This window comes from Salvia hispanica, chromosome 6 (assembly GCF_029641045.1).
Source record: "Salvia hispanica isolate PSC_SH4W2 chromosome 6, Shi_PSC_v1, whole genome shotgun sequence".
Taxonomy (NCBI): domain Eukaryota; kingdom Viridiplantae; phylum Streptophyta; class Magnoliopsida; order Lamiales; family Lamiaceae; genus Salvia; species Salvia hispanica.
In genome coordinates this window covers 28,855,343-28,881,561 of record NC_142697.1, presented here as the reverse complement: position 1 = coordinate 28,881,561, position 26,219 = coordinate 28,855,343, and the positions used below count along the sequence as shown (strand labels likewise).

Genomic DNA, 26,219 nt, shown 5'->3' with positions numbered 1-26,219 from the left:
AGACAATTGTAATGTTAATCGAAACAATTAAATATTGAAAGTCCATCTTTTGTTGAAAGAACATAAAAATTTCAATGTGTATTTAATAAGCTAAAAAAACTGCTAAAAAAACCCCCAAATTCAACCATTGTTGGTCGAGTTCCATGGGCTAGTTGAGCACTGGTAAAAAAATTCAATCTTTACAATTCCGCCTTGATTAATCTCACCAACGCCGCAAAAAATCGAGGGGAAGCCTCGAACCAATGTACGGAGCATCAGGAAAAATGGGGCGCGGCGGCGGCGGCGGCGGGAAGAGGAACATTCACGCGCCGCCAACCGGGCGCCCTACCGCCGCCGGCCGCCTCTCCTTGGGCGGAGGTCCACGCGGCCGCGGCGGGCCGCCGGCGTCGACCTCCTCGCTGCAGGTGGAGGAGAGCTTCAGCCTTGTTAGGGAGAAGCCTTTGAATTTTGGGATGGCAATAAAGCTGACGGCTGACCTTGTGGAGGAGATCAGGCGCGTGGAGGCGCAGGGTGGTGCCGCGTGCATCAAGTTCGGCGCCAATGCTAGTGGGAATGTGAGTTTTTTGGGTTTAATTTGCGGCATTCTGGTTGAATTTGTGGTTGATTGTGTTTGGGGAAGAGGTTTTAGCTGAATATTTAGAGTGATTTGGATTGGAAAGGGGATGTTTTGTGATTAATTGCCTGGTTTTGTTTTGTGATCAATTGCTCTAGTGGATTTTTGGTTTGGGGTGGTGGCTGCCTACATTGAAGCATGGTGCTAGGTTTTAGCTGCAAATTTGAGCTTTGAATGTATTCTGAGTTCCATATGTCATGCTGGAATTAGGTGGTTAGCATATAAATTTTCTGAATTTCTTTTAGTTTGGTGATTTCTTATACCGTCTATCGTTTGATAGGTATCAGTTAAGCATAAATTGCTTAGTTTTGAGCTTAGTGTATTTGAGAAACACAGTGAATTTGGTAATGGAAGAAAAGAAGGAAGAAAGGAAGTGTCTTTGATGACTTTGAGTATGAGTCGTACTCCCCCGATTCATCTAATATAGAGGGAGTAGAATTTATACGTTTATATGCTACGTAGGATGATACAGTACACTGCTGCATAACAGCATAAGAAATACTATTATCTGAAGTTGATTTCACAAGATAGATATGAGATTACTAAGTTTGGACTTTTAACTTTTATACAATACAACAATTAAATGCTTAGTGCTCTTATATTTACATCCAACAGGTTATTCAAGTAGGGGACAAAACCATCAAATTCACTTGGTCCAGGGAGCCAGGGGACTTATGTGACATATATGAAGAACGTCAGAGTGGCGATAGTGGAAATGGCTTGCTTGTAGAGTCAGGAGGAACTTGGCGTAAGGTTACTGTAGAGCGAGAATTAGATGAATCAACTAAAAATCATGTCAAAAGGCTGTCAGAAGAAGCCGAGCGCAAGATGAAAGCACGAAAGTAAGTATGATTTCATGGAATTTTTCATGCTGTCAGAGTTAGCTCAACCTTCACCAACTTCAGGGATGGACATAACTTTTAGTAGTTTTTACTTATTAATATAATGATTTTGCATTAATGGGAGGTAAAATGAAGATTCTGTGTAACCTGACACAATCCTGCTGCTCACTTACCTGATGATATCAGTGGGTTGTTATCCTAAAAAATTCATGCTTCTCTGAGAAAAATGATTTTTTTTTCGTTGGGGGGAAGGAATGGCTGGTGGGCTTTGGTCGACTGGGATACAGTACATAATGATGTGTGTGATTTTTGAAGACACTACAATGATTAGTTCAAAGTTAACTTGTAGCCATTTAGCATTGGTTCCATGGGTCCAAAGTTGGACTTATTCCTATCAGTTTGCTTCTTTAATCCTTTTCTTTTCGTGATAACAGAGCAATTGTGTTAGATCATCAGAATTCAGCTATGAAGAATCAAATGAGGGCATTTGCTGCTTCCGAGTGTAAGTGGTTTTTAATTACAATGCAAGTTCTCTGTCAGTTTCTCCACAGTTTTTACTTTTTAGGCTTGGTTGTCAGTTACTACTGAAGTGGATATTGTTTTCAGTAAACAGCTACTGTTCTGGACTTCTGATAAGGCTAATTGCCTAATCAGGGTTTCCCCTAGAAAGTCATCTTCACTAAAAAAATCATGATTTATGACCAACCAAGTGACCGACTAGTCAACTCTAAATTTAAGGACAGTAATCTGCAATTGACTCTGTAACTAGTAAAAGGTGATATATTATAGTCATGAGATGGGATGGAAGGAGTATGGAAGAACAACATTCTGCAGTTTTATGACTGATAGTTACAAGCTTTATGTTTGACACTGTGTAATTCTGTTCCAGCTACTCCGTGGAAAAGTTTCAAAAATCGGAAAGAACCTCCTTTCAAGAAGCCAAAATGTGAATCAACTCCAGGTGAATTGTAGGATGTAACTTGAAATATTCTAGACGTGAATCAAATCATGATTTAGTAGTTTGGCAACTGAGAGATTTCTGTATTTGGCTTTGTTACTGTTAATATATTTACCTTAATCCATATTCATGGTAACAGCTGCTGGACCTCCGAAATCTGTTTTCAAGCCTATATCAAATCTTTCTAAGGGCAGGCTCTCTTCTAGCTCACCTTTATCTTCCCAACCCGAGCAACTTGGCCCTTCAACGTCTCCAGTAGGAATTGGTGACCCTGTGAAGGGACAAACTGGTGTCTCAGATTTTGCAGCAACTCAAAATCTGAATAAAGCTTTGAGCTCTGAAAAAGATGCAGTCAACAGAAGGAATAGTACCATCAGTGACAAATCTAAGTTCAATTGGAATGATGAAGCCAAACCTGCTGATTTGAGAAGTCTGATTACTTCTCTACTCCTGGAGAATCAGTCTTCAGGAATGAGCCTAAAGGTATGCTGACGTTTAAACAATTTTTTGTCGCTATTATGTTACTCCAATCTCCCCCCAAAGGAAAACTCAAAAGACACGTGGAAGGAGGGAGCCACAAATACAAGAGGAGTATGCACTTAATATAGAAATTCAAAATTAATTTCCAATTCGTAGTTTCCTTCCACCTCTTGGCGGAGTACCCTCTTGACGTTTTTTCTTTGTCAGGCCTTGGAGAGGGCTGTCGAAAATGCTATACCCAACTCAGCTTGGAAAATTGAGCCCATACTGAAAAAAGTACGTGAATGATATTCTTGATAACAATGGTTAGAGAGACTTGAAATGTTTATGCTTATCTAATTTTTGGCGACAGATTGCGAGTTGTCAAGCACCTGGGAGATATTTCCTAAAAGCAGGAATAGAGATGGAAAGCTTTAAGAAGCTACCTCAAAGCGGAAGGTGTGCTTACTAGTCTCTTTTTTGTAATGTTTTTTGTGTGCTTATTGGTTGCTCGTGGGGATCTAAATATTATACATGTCTTCAGCTCTCCCGAAATTAATCGTGATCAGTCACCTGCACCTCAGAAGTTTGACCAACTTCCCGGTGAAGATCACATGAGTACAGATGCCAACAATGAAGAACTGGGTGAATTAAATCTTACACCTGCTCATACAGAAGACATCGTAGAGATAATAGGTAGTCAGAATTCACCTGATAATTTAAGTGACAAAAACGTTTCTAACAACAGCGAAGGTGCGGCAGGCAGCTCAAGTGATAGTGGAAGTGACAGTGACAGCGACACTGATAGTAGTGACAGTGGTAGTGATAGTGGCAAAAGTAAAAGTCGAAGCCCAGTAGGAAGTCGGAGTGGTAGTAGTAGTGACAGTGATACTGATTCATCTTCCAGCAGCAAGCAGGCATCTGATGAGGATTTAGATATTATGATATGTGATGATGAGAAAGAATCCAAACACAAAATGCTAGATCCACACCCGGCTGCATCGAGAGATCCTGGTCAGTGGAATAACTTAGATAATGACCCTGTTGAGACCGGGGATTCAGATATTCAGGATCCCTTTGGTGAGATTGAGATTGACATCGACATCGAGAAAGACTCTCCTGAATACAACCATGGCCTTGAAATACCCCGAGCTGATAATTTATTTGCCAGTAAAGAAGGCGAAGAAGCTAGTGAAGATCTCAAACCTTCTTCACCCGATCACTATGAACAACAAGAAAGACGAGTCTCTGAGAGAGAAGGATATGATGAATCAGGTGGCATGGTCAATGATGGCTTCAAACATGGTGAGTCTGGTGCTCAGGGAAGATCGTCAAAGGGAAATTCTAAAAGACGCTCTGATGATAAGCATTTGGAAGAAAGGGCACGCAGCAAAAAGAAGTCAAAGAGTAAAAACTCAATCGAACCAGTTTCAGGGACTATAAACTCTCTTTTCGGTGAGAGCCCTTACAACTCGTCCCCTGACAGGCCTCTGCAAGGCACAGACACGCAGCCTGTTGACCTAATGGACGACAGAACCTACAGAAATGATACAAATTATGCTGATCCACAAACAGATCCTAATCACCAAGCAATATCATACAGACCTGTTTCCGATTCTCAGCAGCCAGCTCAAAGATCTTTCGAAGCTCGTGGATGGACTGAGGCTCCTTCTGGAGGAAAAAGACCTGGTAAACAACACCGTTTGCAACCCAATACCAGAAAATTTGAAATGACAGGGAAGGCGAAGGAGATTGGCCCTACTTCCAACTCATACTGGGGTTATTCTCCCAAGAGTAACAATCTGGGTACTGCCAATAGATCTCCAATGATGAATGGCAGGAATGCTGTACTTCGAAGAGAGCCTTCAGACTTAGAGTTGGGTGAATTTCGAGAACCTTTCCATGAGGAAACACCTCCGTCTAAGAAAAAATTTGAAAAGAAAAATTCTTTTAAACATTTGGAAAACAAACAAAAGGATGCTGAATACTGGAACTCAGATTTCAGCGGAGGAAAAACATCTAATAAGATCCCAGCAGATCTGGGAAAAATGTCCTCACCAAACAATGTTGACGACCGTACAAGAACTCATCTCAGAAGCACTCAACCTCTTGATCCACCTCATCCGCCACGAGTGGATCTCAACTCCCAACAAAATATAGTACCAGAAGTGAGTGGTAAAACTAAATTTGCGGAAGCTGGAATGGGCAGGGCTGCTAGTGTTGAAGCCTATGGAGATACTTCCCAGAAAATTCCAGGTAATTCAGTAGAACAGCAGCATGATCCAATACGAGGTGTTAAACCCCGTGCCACAAAGCAAAGCAAGAAACAGAAGCCCAATAGGACAAGTGTCTCAAATGATAGACAGACAGTGATTGGGAGCTATGATAGCCATCAAAAAAAGAAATTGTCTTCTTCAGATGATACCAGTTGTTCATTCACTAAATTTGAGAAGGATCAGCCTGAGCTGAAGGGTCCGATAAGAGATATTTCTCAGTAAGTATAAACAGTAATCTTATGGTTTTCTTGGAATAGATGATGATTTTTCATGGCATGAACTTATTTATGTGTTCCTTCATATTTCTGGCCAGTTATGTGTGCAATTCGACTTTTCAGGTACAAAGAATATGTGAAGGAATATCAAGAAAAGTACGAGAGCTATTGCTCCTTGAACAAAATATTGGAGTCATACAGGTATGTTTAGCCATACTAGTTCCGAGTCTTAGTTCTGGACTAATTGAGTGAGCTGACTTTCATATATCCTGTTCTCTAGGGATGAGTTTAGTAAACTTGGTAAGGATCTCGACACTTACAAAGGTAGGGATATGAAGAAATACAATGACATCTTGGAGCGGATCAGGTCATCATTTCGTCAATGTGGGGAGGTACACCTCATTGTTTATGTTATGGAGTTTCCTTTAAAAGTCTCAAGTATTTGGTTAATTTCCTAATCAGAAAAATCGCAATGAAGTATGCTGCAATCTTTGCTTTATGCCTTGTGGTTGTATATGTTGTTATTTTTTTTATATAGTTAACTGTCTTCCAAATTAGTATAATTTGGTTACTGTAGCCATTTCATGTGAGTTCCGGTTCTTCTTAGACTAACACCTGATGTTTTGCAGAAACATAAACGCCTGAAGAATATATTCGTTGTTCTTTATGAGGAATTGAAGGTAGCTAACCTCTTCGTCTTTTTCTCATCAACTCTGGTGCTTGATTTTGTTGCTTGTTCTAGACTAACACGACTCTCGTCTATGTTCATTGCAGCACTTGAAACAGATGATCAAAGACTATGCTACATCATATAAAAAGGACTGATTCTGTTATACATCATCTCTCTCTAAGTATATACATCAGCAGGTCTGCTCCTTGTCATCATCCTCCATTGTTAACGAGGTTTCCCACGTCCCTGCCTGTATTCGAAAGGTCAGTCACGACAGCTCTAGCTGCACCCATGAAGTGTGGACGAGTGAAGTGGAAAATAGTTATGGGCCAGTTTTGTGGGATAAAACTTGTATATATGACTGTATAAAACTAGTATTAATTATTTTTAGTTCTTACTGATACAACTATTGTTATGATTTCTTGAGGGAGATGTTCTAGCTTAATTACATGTAAATTTGTTTAGTTAGTATCATAGTTGATGATGCTGGTAGAAACAGGAGCCAAAATTGGTTCCAAGTTTTGTTCTTTGTAAATTTAATCTGGTTACTAGTTTGGACACCATTGCTTTCCAGTTTTTGGCCTTTAGATAGTTCTCCATAGTGTTATTTTTGTAGTACTTTATTTCCATCAACAATTGTCCCCCAACTTTGGGGGGAGATATTATAGCATATGAAAAATATCATGCAGACAAAATATTTGATTATTCAATTGATCTCATTCAATCCACCTCATAATATGATGATCACTTAGTTAGCCACATTTTTAATTTATCATGAGATAATTGAAAAAAATTTGTCAAAGCTATGACATAATCTCCCAAAATTGTCCAAAATTTGATGTTTTTCCGGCAATTTCCAATTTGTAGTAATTTGTACTATAAACTCAAAACTCATCCACACACTTCAACACAGTTACAGTGTAATATTTACACAGTGTAAAATTTTGAGATTTTAATATCAACACAACATCAATCATTGACTACCGTTGAAATTCTATTGACATTTTCTTATTAACTTTTGTGATCTGTGACATTTTTCAATGGTTCAAATTATAATTCTGAATCTGTATAATATTTAAAATTTTCATTTGATCACATTCCATTATAAAATAATACAAATTTTAAATCTAAATTAAATCAAATTTGGCAAATTCCGTCAGTACTCCACTCTCCCACTCCGGCGCCGCTAGCCGCCTTCCTCCAGCCTGTTCCGCCGTCCGGCATTGCCTGAGTTACTCCGCCACAATCTCAATTCTAAGCTCGAGGTTGAAAGCTTTTCAAATTATATACTCCTATCTCTCTGTGTATTTAATTTTTCTTTGAGGAGAAATATTTGAGTTATCAGTTGTGAAATCAAAGTATATTTTTTGTCCAATTTACACCTATTTTTACCCATGGGAGACTCATGAAATTTTTAATTGAAATAGTTTGCAGAATCATGGGAAGAAGAATTCTAAACGATGCGTTGAGAACCATTGTCAATGCTGAAAAGAGGGGTTTCGCTTCCGCTGAGCTTAAGCCCATTTCTAATGTCGTTGCCTCATTCCTCCAAATCATGAAATACAGAGGTATGCAAATGTATGTGAATCACATTAACAATTTTCTGATCGTGTGCGTATGCGATGCCCGATTCGAAAATTTGGATTTTTAAGGTCTTGTGGAATACATTAGCCAGTTTCTGTAGTTTACTTGCACACATACATATTGTGTAATTGTGTGTAAATCGAGGGTAAATTATGCATTTAAAGCAGAATCGTGTGGTTTGTTTTGGTTTGATGAATAGCTTTGAGAATGTGGGTATTTGTAAAGGTGGGATTTTTTCAATGTATTTACTAGTTTGGTTCCGTTTTCCTGGGTTTAGTTGTGTTTTAGAAATGTAAAACAGTGTGATTAAGCTTAGAATGATGGTGAAATGACAGGGTACATTAAGGATTTTGAAGTCCATGATCCGCATAGGGTGGGGAAGATAACCGTGCAGCTGCAGGGGAGGGTGAATGATTGTCGGGCCCTCACTTATCGACAAGACATCAAGGCTCAGTACATTGAGAGCTACAAAACTCGAATGCTTCCTACTCGCCAGGTTTGGTTGTTTCCTGCACAAACTTTGATTTGAATCCTATTTTATCTGCTGTTGCATCTAGGCTTCGATGGTTGAATGATATGAATCTTGTTCAAAACCACAACATCTTTTGTCATTTGAGGACTTCTTGAATTAATTTGGCAATATGATCTGATTAAGGAATTAGTGCTTGTAATTAGCTCATTGTTTTTTAATGAAGTTGGAGACCCGATAATTTGGTAAACTTGGCTTGTTTGGTTAAGGAGCTGAATTCATAGTTTTGTTTTTTATGGATGATAACTAATAGACACCGCTTCTCAAGACATTGATCGACTACACATGTAATTGGTTTTGACATCCAAAACAATCGTTTTGAAGAGTTCACCATCTGGTTTTGTCTCTGTTCATCGGCCTTATGTGTCATTTCATGCTACTTGAGGGAATAGTGTCACATTTTCTATGATATGTTTCCAACTTTGATGGATATGAAGCTACAAGTAAAAGGCCTTATGGTGATGTTTCGTACCTTATTCCACATGCAGTGGGGCTATGTAGTGGTCACAACACCAAACGGAGTTCTAGATCACGAGGAGGCTATTCGACAAAATGTTGGTGGCCAAGTTGTCGGATACTTTTACTGAGGGTGCTACGGTCATTCTCTTGTTTTGAACGGGTATACTTGGCTTCTAGGTAAGAAAGAACTTAAAGAACTATGCGAAGCTCTGTTTTTTGGGCTTCTCAATCCCAATGTAGATGAGTCATTTCCCTTTATGACAAAAATAACACATTTAATTACCCTGAGTTTATTTCTCTTCTACTTTACTCCCTCTTTAATCATCTATTTTATTTTCTCTCACTTTGTTCTCTCTTTACTAATCTTACTAAACACTCATTCCTTACTCTCCGCGCCAAAAGAAATGCTTCAATTATGTTGAGACCAACTACTCCGGAAAGGAGTAGAAATTATTATGCAAAACATCGAAGTATTTATATCCTCTCAATTGGTTGATAAAAAATACTTTTAACATGGATAATTATTCAAATATTTGTTTCTAAAAAGAGAAAATAAAGGCCAAAAAACGAAAGCAAAGGATCTTCAAACTTGAATGAAGATTGAATGTAAAAAGAATCAAACTTGGAACCACTTTTAGCTCCTTTTATATCTTTACCAACATTCATCATCTATAACACTGTAGAAATGTCAAACTTGATCACATTTGCTATATCTAATTCAGCTTCAAGAGACCATATGAATATATGTACCCATAAGAAGAAAATAATATCTGTATTATGCAGCAATGTATACAAGTTTTAACCCACCTCTTCACTCATCCCACTCTCTTCATAGATGAAGCTTCATTACCACCTCGAACCATATCGTTGCGTTCATAGAGGTGCTGATCAGGAACAACAGAGTAGTTCTGACTTGATGATGAGTCAATATGTGTTGAGGCAGGAGCAACAATGGGGTTCTGACTCGGTGAGCCAACATCACTGTGCTGACGTTGATCATGAGCAACAAGAGCCTTCTGATTTGAAAAATCGGCAGGTCCTGAGTAGAGCCTGAGCTCAGTCAGATGCTTGTCATGGTCCGGTAAGGGCCTGCGACTGAGCTCAGCCAGATGCTCATCGTTTATCAGCAGCTGCTCGTAGTGCTTATCGAGCACTCCAGGTAGGAATGTAACTTCATGTTTCCTGTTAGAAAATACATTGAACCTTAATATATGCGTGGAATGAAATACAAGAAGGAAATATGTACCATATACATACATGTAAAGATGGGCTTGACCATAAGTGAAATCATAAGTAGGCTCCCAATTGCTATGCTTTCCTGGTTGAGGTGAGATTTCTCGGAAGAAGAGAGGAGTGCTAGCCAACTGCATATTAGTTCAACTACTCATATCCAATACATTACATATATCTAATAAAGATGAAATATGGGGAAAATGAAACCTCAATACGAAGACGTCCGGGTTGATTAGGGTTCATAACAGCCTCGATGGCAGTGATATCGGACCACGAAACTTCCATCTTGATCTTCAGTAGCCCCCCATCAAGAAAATTCCACACCAGCTTCTTCTTGGCATAGTGGAATTTGGCAGTCAAGTCGCCTTGGTAGTAAGACACCCTCTGCCAAGAGCAGATGGATTTCTTTATTCCGGAATCATAGATTGAAGTGAGATAAATGGATTTGTATATGTAATTGCAGTTTTTGTATGTGTGTATACATTTTTATATATACCTTCCAGTTTCCTACAAGAAAGCTGGTGATTGTGACATTGGAAGCCTTCGGCTTATCATTTGTTGGGAAGGGCCAGCCACTGAGCTCAGCCAGACGATTATTTGTCGGGAAGGGCCTGCGACTGAGCCTAGCCAGATGCTCATCTTTTTTCAGAAGCAACTCGTAGTGTTTATTAAGTTCTCCAGGTGGGAACGTAGCTTCATGTGTGCTGTTATATTTATCAAACCTCAATATATACATATCTCATTCTGTGCAGGATGAAATACGAGATTGAAATATGTGAGTATACATACCTGCAAAGTAGGGCTTGGTCACCAGTGAAATCATCTACCGGCTTCCATTTAGTTGGCTTTCGCGGCTGAGGTGGGATTTCTCGGAAGAAGAGAGGAGGCTTAGCCAACTGCATATTAGTTCAACTAGTCATATTCAATTCATTACAAAGCTAATAGAGATTGAGATATGTGGAAATTGAGACCTGAATTCGAAGAAATCCGGGTTGAGCAGGGTACGTAACAGCCTCAATAGCAATGATATCAGACCAAGAAACTTCTATTTTGCTCTTCAATAGCCCATAAAGAAACTCCCACACTAGCTTCTTCTTGGCATGGTAGAATTTGGCAGTCAAGGAGCTTCTGTAAATAGCCTCCCTCTGCCAACAACAGATGATTCTTTATATTCCAAAATCATAGATTTAAGATATGTATTTATGTGTGTATACATAAATAAGTACCTTCCAGTTTCCTACAGTAAAGGTGGTGATTTGAGCATTGGAAGCCCTAATCTTATCATGGCTATATCTCACATCCACTTTGTCTTGTGCTGCTCTTGTTGCTGATTGCAACTCATTCAGAAAGGACTCGCTTATTTCCAGGTTCAGTCCGAGAGGAGACTGCAATGGCATCGATTTTGTTTTCTACAAACATCTTAGTTAGTCGAGCGCACACACAACACACGCACACACAATACATAAACTGCAAACAATAGCAAGAACAACTGAAAATATATTGAACAATAATGTATAGATGCATGATGAATATAAATAAAAGAATATAATCATTAAAAATCTTATCTAATTTTAGGTTATCAAACAAACAATTTGCAATTAGAATTATCAATACTTCCTTGTATCATTTGAAATTGAAATAGAATTCCCAATTCCAATCACAATTCAAACTCACACTTGGAGAAATGGCTATGATAATTTGATTGATTTCGATTTCGATTTTGATTTTTCTACTTTGAGGTTCAAAAGGATGTGAAATCATAGGCAAGCAAACACACATACATCCCTTTCCATCGAAGATTAAACACTGATCAACATATTCCATTAAAGATTGATGGAGATAGAAACTACAACATATTCAGAAATCAAATCAGAAAATCCCTAAAAATCATGATTCATTCATTTGATTCACACACACACATAATTCCTCTTTCCTCTTTCTATTCAAGATTAAACCCTGATTAATCCAACTCCAACTTCCAGTAAAGATAGAGATACAACTACAACATATTCAGAAATCAAATCAGAAAAACCCGAAAAACCATGATTCATTCAGCTGATTCACACACACACTCATGTATATATATATATATATATAGATGAGAGAGAGAGAGATAGAGAAACCTCAAGATCTTGTGGTGTAAAGGGAGGGCTGCCTTGATTGTTCTCGTCCATGCTTGAAGCGGCGATTGTAGGCGTAGATTGGTGATCGATCAGCTCCTGAAGAGAAGAAAGGCGAAGGAGAGCTTTGGGGTTGCTTGATTCTTGAAGATGGAGAAAAGCGCATGAGAGAAAGAGGATGATAAGTAGCTCTACGTATATATATGCTCATCTCCCTTTTAATGATGGCGGGAAATGTTAAAGTGATGAGTAGGAGTCATTAAATAGGCTTTCTTTTCATTAATATAGATGAGCATAAGCTTACTTAAGTTATGAGAGTGAGCCTAATTAGCACAATTAAAGTTACTCCTAGTTAGAAATGTGTGTGAGTTAGCATGCTAGTTTGACTTTGGATTTATGGAGTAATATTTATTTGTCTATTTTAATTTTGAATAAAGATATCACGTTTACGGATATGGTCGTATTAATTAAAAGATACTCTTTCCGACTGTCAATACATGCGTCTATCTTTTTTTATAAAAGTTTCTTGTCGTTATACGGATATCTTATTTACTTTTCATTTATTGTTGATAAATTGACCTTATATTCAACGATTTCATTTTAATAAAAGTAAGATTCGTTTCCCATTTTTCTTTTTCACTCCTTAGTATTCATATTTCTTAAAATGTACGCCGAGAAAAGTGATGCGTGTATCTCAATTCCAATTTCATGGTATTAAACAGAACCTAAAGTAAATTCAAACAACACTCCGAGATATGATAATCATAAATTGATCTTGATATATTTTTTTTATGGTTAAATGAACATAAATTTAAAGGTTGCGCTACTGAGGACTCGAATCTCAGACCTTTGGCCTTAGGCATTATTAACCTCTCCATGCTTGGCCAATTCACACACACAATTTGATTTCGATTTTGATAACAGGTTTAGGGTGTAAATTCTAATTAGGTAATAAACACATTTATACAAATTTCTTTTGTCACCTTTCCTTGCAAGATTAAAAAGATTATAACATGGATAGTTATTCAAATATTTATTTCAAAAAAGAGAAAATAAAGGCCAAAAACTAAAAGCAAAGGAAGTTCTAACTTGAAACAAGATTAAATTCAACAAGAAATGGCACTAAAGAAATGTCAAAGTTGATCACAATTGCAAGTTTGGATAATCTCTTCATGGCTTTGGTGGTGGAGCAGGAGAAGTAGCTGAAGCTTCATTAACATTACCACCTCCTACAGGCTGATTGCATTGATCTTCCTGCCTTTGCATTAAATATAGGTCAAGCAACGACCACGAGCCATCTTCACAGTTTGCATTCGCATCCCTTAGTATTGCCTTAGCCAAGCCCAGCTCATCATCAGTTGGAGCAATTCCCTGCACCATATATGGTACTTTGTAATTTCCGCGTCGCATGCACCATGGTAGGCATCTACTCCGAGGAGAGAGTTGCTGATCATCATCACTAACAGCAGAGGAGTTGTTCCCACTTGATGATCGGTCGACAAATGCTGGCTCATTGTTGACAGCCATATCGTTGTGTTGATAAAGTGGTTGATCACGTATAACAAGAGGGCGGTTCTGTCTTGATGAATCAACAAATGTTGAGGCAGGAACAGCAACGGGGTTCTGACTCGATGAGGCCACAAATGTTGGCTGAATATTGTTGACAGCCATATCATTGTATTGAGGGCGGCTCTGTCTTGATGAACCGACAAAAGTTGAAGCAGGAACAGCAAAAGGGTTCTGACTCGATGAGGCCTTTGTTGGCTGATTGTTGAAAGCCATGTCGTTGTATTGATAACCTCGTTTATCACGAACAATACTTGATGAGCCCGCGAATGTAGGCTGATTGTTGACAGCCATGTCATTGTATTGATAAAGTCGTTGATCACGAACAATACTCGATGAGCCCATGAATCTTGGTTCATTGTTGATGACAAGAGAGTTGTTATAACTCGATGAGCCTGTGAATGTTGGCTCATTGTTGATGGCAAGAGGGTTCTGGCTTGATGAGCCTACAAATGTTGGCTCATTGTTGTAGATTTGATTCCCCCACGCCGCCATGGCACCATTGCTTGATGCTAAAAGAGAATATATATAGTTGGGATTAGTATAAATGTATAATAACAGTAGAAATAGTTAAAAACCTACTCATATATATATATATATATATATATAGATAGATTGTATACCTGATGGTGCTTTATATAGAGAATGGTGCTGCTGATCCGAAACAACTATAGGGTTCCGACTTGATGAGCCGACACATGTTGGCTCATTTTTTATTTGATTCCCCCGCGCTGCCATGATGGGATTAGTATAACAACACTAGGAATGGCTAAAACTACTCATATATATGTAGATAGTTTTTTACCTGATGCTGCTACATATAGAGAATTGTGAAGCTGTTGCTGTTGTGGGATCTGTTGTGATGTAAAAACTGATTCATGGGTCGGGAAGAGCCTGCGACTGAGGACAGCTAAACGCTCATCGTTTTGCAGAAGCTTCTCGTAGTGTTTATCAAGTACCCCGGGAGGGAAAGTAGCTTCATGTCTCCTGTAAAATTTATTCAATATCAACATATATATATGCGCGGATTGAAATTAAGTATATACATACATGCAAAGTTGGGCTTGGCCGCCAGTGAAATCATCTACCGGCTCCCATTTACTATGCTTTTTGGGTTGAGGAGGGATTTCTCGGAAGAAGAGAGGAGGCTTGGCCAACTGCATATGAGTGCAATAGTCATATTCAATTCATTACAAAGCTAATAAATAGTGAAATATGCGGAAAATGAGACCTGAACTCGAAGAAATCCGGGTTGATTAGGGTTCATAACAGCCTCAATAGCAGTGATATCAGACCAACAAACTTCCATTTTGCTCTTCAAAGGCCCATTGAGAAACTCCCACAACAACTTCTTCTTAGCATAGTAGATTTTGGCAGTCAAGTCGCCTTTCCGAGTAGTCTCCCTCTGCCAAGAACAAATGACTTTTTATATTCCAAAATCATAAATTGAAGACATTGTATTTGTGTGTAAATATATACATACATACCTTCCAGTTTCCTACAGTAAAGGTGGCGATTGGGAAATTGGAAGCCTTCATCTTATCCTTATCATTTTGAGATCCTAGAGGAGGCATCGACATTATCTCCTACAAACATCTTAGTTAATAGATGAACTGAGAAAAAACTAAAAACTAAAAATTCAGTTGAAATCAGCGCTAAAAAATTCAAGATAGAATGCAGTAGTACAATTTTATAGTACTACTCTATTAATTATTTAAATTTACAAAAATTGAATTCTATGACTTTAATTCAATTAAAGATCAATTAAAGATTAGAATTTAGAATACAATTACTAACGATTACTTAATTCACAAAGAAATAGTTTGAATTAGAATTCTATAACTTAATTCTATAGCACATTATACCCTCAAGTAAATTCAAACAACCCTTGTAGGTAATAAAACACATTAATTTTGTATAGATTTCGATTTCCATGCAAGATTAATTTAAAACTGATTAAACCCTAATGAACCCAACTTCAAATCTATGGATATACAAACAATTTCAACATATAGAAATCAAATTGGAAAAATCCTAAAAATAATGATTCATTCACCTTAAACTCACACTTGTTTCTTTGAATTGTACGCGTAAATTGGTGACGATAGCTCTTGAAGGAGAAGATTGGCAAAGGAGAGATTTGGGTTACCAGATTTTTGAAGTTTATCTGGATTATGAGAGAATAATAAGTAGTGCTACATATATATACACATATGCTGGCGGGAAATATTGTTAATTTCTATTGTGACAAGGACTATGAGTCATGAATATAATTAATACAAATATCCCCTGTTTAATTAAGAATTCTATGTGGAGTTGTTCACGGAAACCAATATTAATACTATTTTATAATTAAAATCATAATATTACATATTTAGCATTAAAAAAACAAAAAATAACTGAAATTTAAAAAAGAATCAGGCTAAAGATATTTAGAGGAATCAGGAAGAATCCTCTTCCCTTAACAAACAAGGGAACAATAATTTATTGAACTTTGTTTTCGTTGAAATTTATGAAATTCTCAATTGATCAAATAAAATTCTCACTCTATCTTGAATAATAATTTTATCTCACATGTTTCTCGAGTATTAATAAAAGAAAAGCTCACATTTTTTTGTTTTCTTTATGACAGTTTTCTACTAGGAAATCTTCATGTAAAAACCATCGTGAATTAAATTGACAAAAATAGTTTTATCTGTTAAACAAAGATTATTATATGAAGAACTATTCAAATATTTATTTCCAAAAAGAAGAGAAAATAAAGGCCAAAAACAGACAACAAAGGATCTTCAAACTTGACACAAGATTGAATTTAAAAAAGAATCAAACTTGGAACCAATTTTAGTTTGTACCAATATTCTTCATCATTTACAAGAAACCACAACAACTCTTCATGGCTTTGGAGGATCAGATGAAGCTTCATTCACATTACCAACTCCATCTAGCTCATTGCCATGATCTTCCTCATCAGTTTGCTTCATATATTCGTCGAGCATCGACCACAAGTCATCATTACACGCTGCGTCCGCCTCCCTTCCTAGTGCCTCGGTCATGGCCTCCTCACCAACATCAGCTGCACAATTTTGCTCCAAATACTGCGCTTCACTTGATGATCCGCCGACAAATGCTGGCTCATTGTTGTTGTAGTGATGAAGTTGTTGATCAGGAACAGCAAGAGCGCGGTTCAGCCCTGATGAATCGACAAATGTTGGTTCGTTGTTGCAAATATGATTCCCTATGATAGCATTAATGCTTGATGCTACAAGAAAATATAGTATATATAGTTGGGATTAGTAATTTCGTATATATGCAAAAACTAGTACTAATATATACAAAGATAGTTACTATACCTGATGAAACAGACTCAACGGGCGGGAAGGGCTTGCGACTGAGCTCAGCGAGACGTTCATCCTTTGAGAGAAGCTTCGCGTAATGCTCATCAAGCGCTCCAGGAGGGAACGTGGCTTCGTGCGTAGGGTAAATAAGGGCTTGGCCATTGGTGAAATCATTTGCCTTCTTCCAGTTGGGATGAAGCCTTGGTGGAGGTGGGATTTCTTGGAAGAAGAGAGGTGGTTTAGCCAACTGCACATTAATTACTTCAATTCAATTCAATTCAATTCCATCACAAATCTCAACAAAATGAAATATGTGGGAAATTGGACCTGAATTCGAAGAATTCCGGGTTGATTAGGGTTCATAACAGCCTCGATGGCAGTGATATCGGACCAAGAAACGTTCATCTTGCTATTCAATGACCCATCCTTAAACTTCCACTCCACCTTCTTCGAGGTATAGAAGAATACGGCATTCAAGTTGCCTTTATGAGTAGACTCCCTCTGCCAACAACAGATCATTTTCAATATTCCAAAATCATAGATTGAAACTTGAAAGAAATGAATTATATATATGTATAAGTACCTTCCAGTTTCCTACTGTGAAGGTGGTGATTGGGAAAACGGAAATCTCCGGTAAATTATCACGGCGAGATCGCAAATTGGAAGCCTATCATAATTTGAGGTTCAAAAGGGTGTGAAATCATAGGCAAGAAAACACTAAATTAACTACGTAAAATCCTCTTTTCACTTTGAATTCAAGAATCGAGATTAAACCCTGATTAAGCCAACTACAAATTTCAGTAAAGATGAAGATAGAAACTGCAACATCCACGACATGTTCAGAAATCAAATCAGAAAAACCCTAAAATCATGATTCACACACACACATACACACGAGAGAGAGAGAGAGAGAGAAACCTTCGGATGTGGTTGTTTGGGATGGCGGCGGTGAGAGTCCCCAGCCATGCTGAATTGGCGATCGATCAGCTGTTGAAGGAGAAGAAAGGCGAAGGAGAGCTTTGGGTTAGTTGATGCTTGAGAGAGAGAGAAATGCGCAGGAGAGAGAGGATGATAAGTAGTTCTACTTATATATCCTGATTAGTGATGGCGGGAAATATTTGTATTAACTTGTAATGTGAGGAGTAGTTAGGAGGGGTCATTAATTGGGCATTCTTTTATTTAATCTAAATATGCAATCACTCAAATTTCGAGAATGAGCTGAGTTGACCATTTTGGTTTGAGTTTACCGTGATGCTACCACTAAATTTTTTATTTGTTTATCCAAAAAAAAGTTAATTAAAAAAGAATAGAACTTGTAACCATTATAGTTACTGTTATGTTTGTACCAACTCTTCATGGCCCTGTTGGTGGAGCAGGAGAATCAGATGAAGCTTCATTGCCCTGACCTTGCCAACGACCATGCGTTCGCCTCCCTTACCATTGATTCAGCCAAGGCCTGCTCACCAGCATCTGAATACTCTACTTCAATTAGGCCGTGTTGGAACTTTGGCGGGCAGCTACTCGGAGGAGGGATGAAGGGGGCAGCCATATCGTTCGAAACAACTATAGGGTTTTGACTTGATGAGCCCACAAATGTTGGCTCATGGGGAAGCTGTTGCTGCTGTGGGATCTGTTGTAATGGCAAAACTGATCCATTAGTCAGGAAGAGCCTGCGACTGACCCTAGCTAAACGCTCATCGTTTAGCAGAAGCTTCTCGTAGTGTTTATCAAGTGCTCCGGGAGGGAAAGTAGCTTCATGTCTCCTGTTATATTTAATCAATACTAACATACATATGCGCGGATAATGGAATGAAATACTCCCTCCGTCCCATTAAATACGAAATAATTGGGAATCAACACAAGATTTTATGTAATGTTGTTTTGTGAGTTAATGAAGAGAGAGTAAAATAAAAGAGATGAAAAAGTAGAGATAGAGTTGTTTCCATTTTAGGAAACATTTCATTTTTAATAGGATAATCCAAAAAAGAAAACGTTTCATTTTTAATGGGACAGATCGAAATATGTGTGCATACATACCTGCAAAGTTGGGCTTGGTGAAATCATCTATCGGCTCCCATTTAGTCTGCTTTCGCTGCTGAGGTGGGATTTCTCGGAAGAAGAGAGGAGGCTTAGCCAACTGCATATGAGTTCAACTAGTCATATTCAAGCCATCACAAAGCTAATAAAGATGAAATACGCGGAAAATGTGACCTCAACTCGAAGAAATCCGGGTTGATTAGGGTTCATAGCAGCCCCAAATAGCAGTGATATCAGACCATCAAATTTCCATTTTGCTCTTCAGTGGCCCATTGAGAAACTCCCACACCAACTTCTTCTTGGCTTAGTAGATTTTGGCAGTCAAATCTCCTTTGCGAATTTTTATATTCCAAAATCATAGATTGAAAGAAATGTATTGTGTATATATACCTTCCAGTTTCCTACAGTAAAGGTGGTGACTGAGAAATTGGAAGCCTTGAAATTATCCTTATCATGTTGAGATCCAACACCTACATTGTCTGCTGCTGATTGGAATCCCAGAGGAGGCATTGAGTTTATCTCCTGCAGACATCTTACTACCTCTGTCCCTGAAAATTTGATACAGTTTATTATTTCGGTCCGTCCCTTCACTTTTACCATTTTTGGTAGTGGACCCCCATATCCAACTAACTCATTCCTACTCACATTTTATTATAAAACTAATACTTTAAAAGTAAGACCCACATCCCACCAATTTTTTCAACTCACTTTCCATTACATTTCTTAAAACCTGTGTCGGGTCAAAGTGTAGCAAATTTTGGAGGACGGAGGTAGTAGTTAATTGATGAACTGAGAAAACACTCAGATTTTTTACCAAAAATAAAAAATTCAGTTGAAATCAAAGCTAAAAAATTTAAGATTAGAATACAATTTTATACTACTAAGTATTAATTACTCTTGCGTCCTAATTAAGTTGAGATAAAACTTTTGAGCACAAAAATTATTAATTTTGTTGAAAGTAGGAGAGATACTATTTTACTCCCTAAGTAAATTCTAACCAACACTTGTAGATCATCATAATTTGATCTCGATTTTGATTTTCGATTTGTGTGTGAAATAATCATAGGTAATAAAAACACATTAATTTATATAAATTCCCTTTTCACCTTCCCATGCAAGATTAAAATTGATTAAACCCTGGTGAACCCAACTTCGAATTCATGGATATACCAACTATTTCAACATATATATAGAAATCAAATTGAAATACCCCTAAAAATAATGATGCATTCACCTTAACTAACACACACACACAAACACTAGAGAGAGAGAGAGAGAGAGAGAAACCTCCAAAGTATAGGGACATTTAGTGCATTGAGAGTCGTCCTCCTCCTCCATGCTGAATTGGTGATCGATCAGATCGTGAAGTAGAAGAAAGGGGAAGGAGAGGTTTTTGGGTTAACAGATTCTTGAATCTTGAGAGAGAAAAAGAGAAGCGCACGGGCGTATCTTATCTGGATTGTGAGAGGATGATAAGTAGTTCTACTTATTATAAACAGCTATTGTGATAAGCACTAGGAGTCATAAATATAAACAAACGGAAGCTTAATTAAGTTTTTTTTTATCAATGTCGAACCCTTCTTAACGACCGTACTAGAGACTAAATTTGGATCATACATTTTTCTTAATCTCGTGGTTATGATTAATTTATAATTAATTTAATATTTTATTCAATAAATATTTTTTTATATTTATTTTTAAAAAAATTTATTCAATAAATACTTGCTGATTAAATAATGAACTATATTAACTACATAATGAACTAAATGAACGAATGTTATGAAGTAATTTTTCGCATTCATTACCTACCGAATTTACTTCAACTAAAAGATAACTATGTGATAAAATATTATGAAGTAATAAACTAATGGAATAAAGTAATAGCATGACTGAATGAAGTAATAAACTAACGAAATGAAGTAATAAACTAATGAAATGAAGTAATAGCATGACTGAATGAAGTAATAAACTAATGGAATAAAGTAATAGCATGACTGAATGAAGTAATAAACTAACGAAATGAAGTAATAAACTAATGGAATGAAGTAATAGCATGACTGAATGAAGTAATAAACTAACGAAATGAAGTAAATTAATGGAATAAAGTAATAACATGACTGAATGAAGTAATAAGTTCACTACTGCTTGACGTTTAACACAGTTAACATTGTATTTCAATAAAATGTCATATTTACTTCATTACTAACGTTCATTTGGTTCATTATTTATTGAATTGCTTACGTTTAACACTAAAATTTATTGTATCATTAATATATTTCAATAACATGTCAAAATTATTTCATAACATACTTCATTTAGTTCATTATTTACTGAATATAGTTCATTATTTACTCCGCCAAGTTTTTATTAGGGCTGACAAATCGTGCGGAGTGGGTGGCTATCGGGTCAACCCAATATCGACCAAGCCTTATCAGGTCCCAACCCAACCCACCCCAAATCATTGTGTTCTTATCGGATTCAACCCAAACAGATTCATGTCGGATTCGTGCGGATTTCGTGTCATCCAAAAAAATATCGGTCGTGTCGGATTCGTGCGGATTTCGTGTCATCCAAAAAAATATCTGTCATCTATAATGATAGTAAGTTACTACACAATATAAACGTTATACGATAACGACCGGCATATGATATTATATAATTAAAATTTGATATTACACGATAAAATAAGCTATTACAAAAATAAATAATTAATTTAAATAATTTTTCAATCCTAATAATAAAATTAATGTATATTAAAATTAAATGTAACTAATAAAGTTAAAATAATTATTTTTTAATAAAATTTAAGTATGCAGTGATATTTTTTTATCATAAAAAATAATTAATAATAGTATTAATCATATTTTTACTAATATAATTAAAATTATAATATTTTAGTTAATAAAATAATTAAAGTTAAAATTTAATATATTATTTTAATTAATAGAAATAATCAAAATAATTTTTTTTTTCTTAACGGATAACCCAACCCAACCCAAATCCGACCCAACCCAACCCAAAATTTCTAGGTTCTTATTGGGTCGCTATAAGGACCCTAATCTTAAACGTGCGTGTTCGTGTCAGGTTAAATTTGTACGGATTTGAAGTGACTTAGAAGTGCAGTGCAGGTTTTGTGTTGGACTAGGTCTTATTCACTCGATCTAACATGTCCAGAAGATTCGACTAGGTCTCAAAGGCTAGAAGATCATGAAACTATCAGAAAGGGGTCGTTGGGTGCACTCTATTTCTTCAAAATAAAACCTCAACCTACTATACTACAATTAGCACAGGGAAGTAAAGGATCGATCCCACGAGGACGAAGGTGTTACGAAACTGCATTTGAGGATGTTTTGGGAAAAAGGGGTTGGCTGCTGACACACAATTTTGTGGGTCGAGAACTTAAAACTATTGGGTCTGAGAGATAGGAAAAAAACTTTACTCTACCTACTGGGTCTAAGAAATGAGAACGTACGGAACATGCATGACTTTAGAGAAACGAGATATTTTAAAATTCTAAGACAACTGGAGTTAACTTAACTAGACGGACTTTCCTAATTTGGACATACAAGTATAAAGCGAAAAGTGGGGACAAGTTTCCTTAAACTACCAGGGTCTGGAAAAGCATGCAAAAAAGTAAAAAGACAATGCAGATGGTACTGACAGGGTCTGGGGGACATGCAGAAAAAACAAAGTACATGTGCAGAAAGTACTGACAAAAGCAGATCTGGTTCTAACTACCAACAACTTCATCTTCTTCGGGAATCAAACGAGAATAGCAGATAAAACAGAGTATTAAACACCATGAAAACAGAGCAAACTTCAGATCTAAACTTGAAATGAGAAATTAAAGCCTAAACTAACAGATCTACGCTACTGGACCTAAAGGATGCAGAAACAGAAAGTAAATAGCCATAATCATGCAAACGTAAACAGGAAACATCAGATCTACGATACTCCAACTCAAATCCACCACGATTCAACAAATCCAGACACCTCCATACACAAATCCACAACCTCCATCAACAAACCAACAGATTTCAGCTCCAAACATCCAACAATAAACAAGAACGAAAGCTAAAAGCAAGAAATAATTATCAACTCAGCGAGATCCAACAAAAATCAACATAAACTTCCATAATAACGAGAACTAAGTTCGAATCCAGTAGATCAAAGTTAGAAACTAGAGTTACGAAACTTAAAAACCAACAAGTACTTGAAACGAAAACAAACTAAGCAAAGCAAAGTAAATATTGTTTCTTCGCCTTCACAAGGCGGTGTTACACAACAGCAAAACAACGATGAGAACCACGGTGGCCAGAATCACTCCATCTCCAAGTACGCAGCAAGTGAAATGAGAAATTTGAAGTGTGGAACTAAGGAATGGAACAAGAGCTTGAACTAAGAGAGTATGTAGAAGTGGTTGTCTTGTTCTTCACGGTTGAGCTCTTTATATATGTGAGGCTCTGATCCCTAGGGTATCCCTCTGGTAGTTAGACACTTTTGCCCTTGAATAAGACTCTTTAAAATAATCTGCTCTTGCTCCATTCTGCTCCTGTCGCCAACTTTTAATTCTCCCAGGTCCGAACGACGACTTCTGATTTTTACTTCAATTCTATCTCTTTTGCATCTGCCAGGTCAGGTAACAGCAACTCCTAGGTTCGGCAGATTTACTACGCACCTGAACTCATAAACACATATTAGCGCCCCAAATGCACAAAATTTTAACCCAAAACCAATGCATGAAACGAGCCTTATCAAACTGCTCACACTTAAACCATACTTGTCCTCAAGTATAAAGACAAGAAAAAGAAATAAGGCAAGTTTCAATGCATGGTTTCCCCTTAACCGACTCTACTAAAAGGAAAAAGACTTAAACTACTAGACCTAGACACTAAAGGACTTAGACAAAGAAAACAGACAAAGACACACATACTAAAACACATTAACACATAAATGCATAAACTGGTTCATGTTCTAGCAGCCATCCCCACAAGATTAAGGTCAATCCAAGAACCTATAGTCTCCGAATCTTCCCCTTCCCTTCTTCTATCTAATCAGCTTGTCAGTTTGTCAAGATAGCCCCTAACTTTACTAATTGTTGGATTCGCTCGATCACTCATTCCTCACCAGGGATGTTAGGATCGTTCGCTCTTATATTGCCATACCACTGATGCCTCGGGTCAGAGAATTCCCCTGTCTTCACTCTTATTATAAATTTTTCTCCTTCCCTCCTGGACTTTGTCCTGCTTATACCTCCGGTTTTTTTTTTCCAGCCCTCTTCTTATTTCTCCTTTTTAGACCATGAACTTCGTCCAGCTTATACCTCCAGTACCCTTTTCCTAGGCCCGAGAGGTTTTTTTTTTTTTTTTTTTTCAACCTCTGCTTATTTCTCCTTTTTAGACCCTAGACTTCGTCCAGCTTATACCTCCAGTACCCTTTTCCTTGGCCCGAGAGGTTATTTCTATCACCAAAACTTTCTCCTTCTAAATTCTCTCCCTAAGCATCAAGTGGTAGCCCTCTCATTTTGTGTTAGTATGAAGTGTTTAAGGCTTATACTCACTTTTATGGAGGGCTTCACAACTAGATCAGTCGAGGCATATTCTATCGTCCTTACTTCATCCAAACCGATTTTGATTTATTAAGGAAAAGGGCATCAAAGTTGACATGCATTCTCTCTTCAATTACTCTCACTAAGGGGCATTTGCTTTCCATTTACCAGTTATGCACAAACACAGAATTACCTACTAAGTGACTTACTACTAGCTCCTAGACCTAGCAGACAGACACACATGCTTGACACTAACTTGCACTAACTCCCTCCCCCCTCCCACTTCACCATGCTTGTCCCCAAGCATTTTCGGTGAAGTGGAAATCAGGGCTAAGTTAGTGCAACACTCAACAAACTCACAAAACACATATTATATAAAAACAAACTTCTCACACTTAGACCGAGCATCGGGCTAAGTGGGAGAAGGTATACAAACTAACAGATACCAAAGCATGCTATATCAACATAAACTTCTCACACTTAGACCGAACATCGGGCTAAGTGGGAGAAGACAGCTAACACATATATACATACTTAACAGGTAAACATAGATATTTGCAGACACATATATACGAGCATGCTTTGTAAAAAACACTAAAACATAAAAAGACATAAAAAGAAACAAAAACTTAAAATTACTTGGTTTATGGGGGGAGGGGGGTTAATTCTGGCTTTGGTCCCCCGTGGGACCAGACTTCTTGGACACCGTCTTTACTTTCTTCTGGCTTGGTTTGGGTTCATCATCCTTCTTGGCCTTCTGTTCCCCTGGCCTAGGGGTATCCTTCTTCACTGGTACACTGGGTGTGGTCTCACTGTCCTTTCTCTTCCTGGCTGATGGCATTTCCTGGACGCTGGATGCTGGCTGCTCTGAGGTGACTCCTGGGGCTCTGATCCCTAGGGTATCCCTCTGGTAGTTAGACGCTTTTGCCCTTGAATAAGACTCTTTAAAATAATCTGCTCTTGCTCCATTCTGCTCCTGTCGCCAACTTTTAATTCTCCCAGGTCCGAACGACGACTTCTGATTTTTACTTCAATTCCATCTCTTTTGCATCTGCCAGGTCAGGTAACAGCAACTCCTTGGTCCGGCAGATTTACTACGCACCTGAACTCATAAATACAAATTAGCGCCCCAAATGCACTGAATTTTAACCCAAAACCAATGCATGTAACGAGCCTTATCAGGATTCGTGTCAGGTTAAAAATTGTCAGCCCTAGTTTTTATCGAATAAAAAAAATTAACTTTTTAAAAAATATTTTTTTTAAAAAAAATCTAAATTTAAAAATTAAATTAAATTTAAATTAAAAAATAATTATTGAATAAAATATTAAATTAATTATAAATTACTCCTTACTAATACAAGATTAAGAAAATGAATTACCCTAATTTGGTCTCTAGTTCGGTCTTTAGAGTGGATTTGTGGATAATGAGACTCTATATACTCCTTATACATATATACAACTTATTGTATTTTTAATAAAGAAATATCTCTTATTTAATTTTTTCCACGGAAAATAATATATATTTATTTTTTATATATATCTCATAGTTTATTCTTTCTAATTTCTCCACTTAAACATTTATTTAAAAAAATAATTTGAAAAGGATGAAAAATAAATTACTACTAGTATAAGAGATTATCAAATTCTGATCAATTTCAGATTTTCAAAATATAATTTCCATTTGTTCTTAGTTTAAGAGAGATGCAATCCACTAAGAGAGATGACAATTGGATTGCACTCTGAAATAAATATACTCCCACTAGTATAATTTCCAT

The 26,219-nt window shown here is 37.2% G+C and overlaps 5 protein-coding genes across 8 annotated transcripts; 2 read left to right on the top strand and 3 right to left on the bottom strand.

The window, feature by feature from the left end:
- Positions 1–96: 96 nt before the first annotated feature.
- Positions 97–6,620, top strand: LOC125207853 (uncharacterized). Its single transcript, XM_048107353.2, has 12 exons — positions 97–554; positions 1,229–1,455; positions 1,890–1,957; positions 2,345–2,416; positions 2,553–2,896; positions 3,101–3,169; positions 3,246–3,331; positions 3,417–5,366; positions 5,487–5,564; positions 5,644–5,755; positions 5,993–6,043; positions 6,138–6,620. Exons 1-12 carry the CDS (start codon positions 243–245, stop codon positions 6,186–6,188), a joined length of 3,420 nt encoding a protein of 1,139 aa, XP_047963310.1. The 5' UTR covers positions 97–242; the 3' UTR covers positions 6,189–6,620.
- A 519-nt stretch (positions 6,621–7,139) lies between these two features.
- LOC125204355 (small ribosomal subunit protein uS8my-like) lies at positions 7,140–11,122 on the top strand. 4 transcript variants are annotated; one of them, XR_016132422.1, is made up of 6 exons: positions 7,140–7,298; positions 7,461–7,601; positions 7,953–8,113; positions 8,635–8,782; positions 9,441–10,519; positions 10,591–11,122. XR_016132422.1 is itself a non-coding variant. In XM_089060218.1 (5 exons), the coding sequence occupies exons 2-4, from the start codon at positions 7,472–7,474 to the stop codon at positions 8,731–8,733; spliced, it is 390 nt and encodes a 129-aa protein (XP_088916344.1). In that variant the 5' UTR covers positions 7,140–7,298; positions 7,461–7,471; the 3' UTR covers positions 8,734–8,782; positions 10,591–11,122. The 4 variants fall into 4 exon arrangements, 3 of the variants coding, with proteins under 3 accessions (XP_088916344.1, XP_047958945.1, XP_047958947.1); XM_089060218.1 differs by lacking the exon at positions 9,441–10,519; XM_048102988.2 differs by lacking the exons at positions 9,441–10,519; positions 10,591–11,122 and having other exon boundaries at positions 8,635–8,914.
- LOC125204354 (uncharacterized) lies at positions 9,211–12,021 on the bottom strand. Its single transcript, XM_089060219.1, has 7 exons — positions 11,962–12,021; positions 11,065–11,175; positions 10,810–10,983; positions 10,628–10,734; positions 10,335–10,542; positions 10,046–10,222; positions 9,211–9,969 (listed from the first exon to the last, which is right to left on the bottom strand). The coding sequence occupies exons 1-7, from the start codon at positions 12,010–12,012 to the stop codon at positions 9,421–9,423; spliced, it is 1,377 nt and encodes a 458-aa protein (XP_088916345.1). The 5' UTR covers positions 12,013–12,021; the 3' UTR covers positions 9,211–9,420.
- Positions 12,022–13,128: 1,107 nt separating this feature from the next.
- Positions 13,129–15,104, bottom strand: LOC148923499 (uncharacterized). The gene is made up of 6 exons (XM_089060233.1): positions 15,012–15,104; positions 14,756–14,929; positions 14,575–14,681; positions 14,330–14,511; positions 14,148–14,255; positions 13,129–14,036 (listed from the first exon to the last, which is right to left on the bottom strand). Exons 1-6 carry the CDS (start codon positions 15,102–15,104, stop codon positions 13,129–13,131), a joined length of 1,572 nt encoding a protein of 523 aa, XP_088916359.1.
- A 1,231-nt stretch (positions 15,105–16,335) lies between these two features.
- On the bottom strand, positions 16,336–17,825 carry LOC148923498 (uncharacterized). Its single transcript, XM_089060267.1, has 5 exons — positions 17,778–17,825; positions 17,443–17,526; positions 17,187–17,360; positions 16,875–17,106; positions 16,336–16,783 (listed from the first exon to the last, which is right to left on the bottom strand). Exons 1-5 carry the CDS (start codon positions 17,823–17,825, stop codon positions 16,416–16,418), a joined length of 906 nt encoding a protein of 301 aa, XP_088916393.1. The 3' UTR covers positions 16,336–16,415.
- Positions 17,826–26,219: the final 8,394 nt, after the last annotated feature.

What these genes read in the sequence shown, in the direction of transcription:
- LOC148923498 (XM_089060267.1), bottom strand. Translation starts at nt 17,825, where the DNA reads ATGGCTGGGGACTCTCACCGCCGCCATCCCAAACAACCACATCCGAAG. An exon ending in CCAAACAACCACATCCGAAG is followed by an intron (nt 17,527 to 17,777) that starts GTTTCTCTCTCT and finishes AAATTATGATAG; the next exon opens with GCTTCCAATTTGCGATCTCG. An exon ending in CCGGAATTCTTCGAATTCAG is followed by an intron (nt 17,107 to 17,186) that starts GTCCAATTTCCC and finishes ATTAATGTGCAG; the next exon opens with TTGGCTAAACCACCTCTCTT.
- LOC125207853 (XM_048107353.2), top strand. Translation starts at nt 243, where the DNA reads ATGTACGGAGCATCAGGAAAAATGGGGCGCGGCGGCGGCGGCGGCGGG. An exon ending in GCGCCAATGCTAGTGGGAAT is followed by an intron (nt 555 to 1,228) that starts GTGAGTTTTTTG and finishes TACATCCAACAG; the next exon opens with GTTATTCAAGTAGGGGACAA. An exon ending in TTCTTTATGAGGAATTGAAG is followed by an intron (nt 6,044 to 6,137) that starts GTAGCTAACCTC and finishes TGTTCATTGCAG; the next exon opens with CACTTGAAACAGATGATCAA.
- LOC148923499 (XM_089060233.1), bottom strand. Translation starts at nt 15,104, where the DNA reads ATGTCGATGCCTCCTCTAGGATCTCAAAATGATAAGGATAAGATGAAG. An exon ending in GGCCAAGCCCAACTTTGCAT is followed by an intron (nt 14,512 to 14,574) that starts GTATGTATATAC and finishes TAAATTTTACAG; the next exon opens with GAGACATGAAGCTACTTTCC. An exon ending in TCTATATGTAGCAGCATCAG is followed by an intron (nt 14,256 to 14,329) that starts GTAAAAAACTAT and finishes CCATCATGGCAG; the next exon opens with CGCGGGGGAATCAAATAAAA.
- LOC125204354 (XM_089060219.1), bottom strand. Translation starts at nt 12,012, where the DNA reads ATGGACGAGAACAATCAAGGCAGCCCTCCCTTTACACCACAAGATCTT. An exon ending in TTACACCACAAGATCTTGAG is followed by an intron (nt 11,176 to 11,961) that starts GTTTCTCTATCT and finishes TTTCTGAATGAG; the next exon opens with TTGCAATCAGCAACAAGAGC. An exon ending in TTCTTGTAGGAAACTGGAAG is followed by an intron (nt 10,223 to 10,334) that starts GTATATATAAAA and finishes TGCTCTTGGCAG; the next exon opens with AGGGTGTCTTACTACCAAGG.
- LOC125204355 (XM_089060218.1), top strand. Translation starts at nt 7,472, where the DNA reads ATGGGAAGAAGAATTCTAAACGATGCGTTGAGAACCATTGTCAATGCT. An exon ending in CCAAATCATGAAATACAGAG is followed by an intron (nt 7,602 to 7,952) that starts GTATGCAAATGT and finishes GTGAAATGACAG; the next exon opens with GGTACATTAAGGATTTTGAA. An exon ending in GAATGCTTCCTACTCGCCAG is followed by an intron (nt 8,114 to 8,634) that starts GTTTGGTTGTTT and finishes TTCCACATGCAG; the next exon opens with TGGGGCTATGTAGTGGTCAC.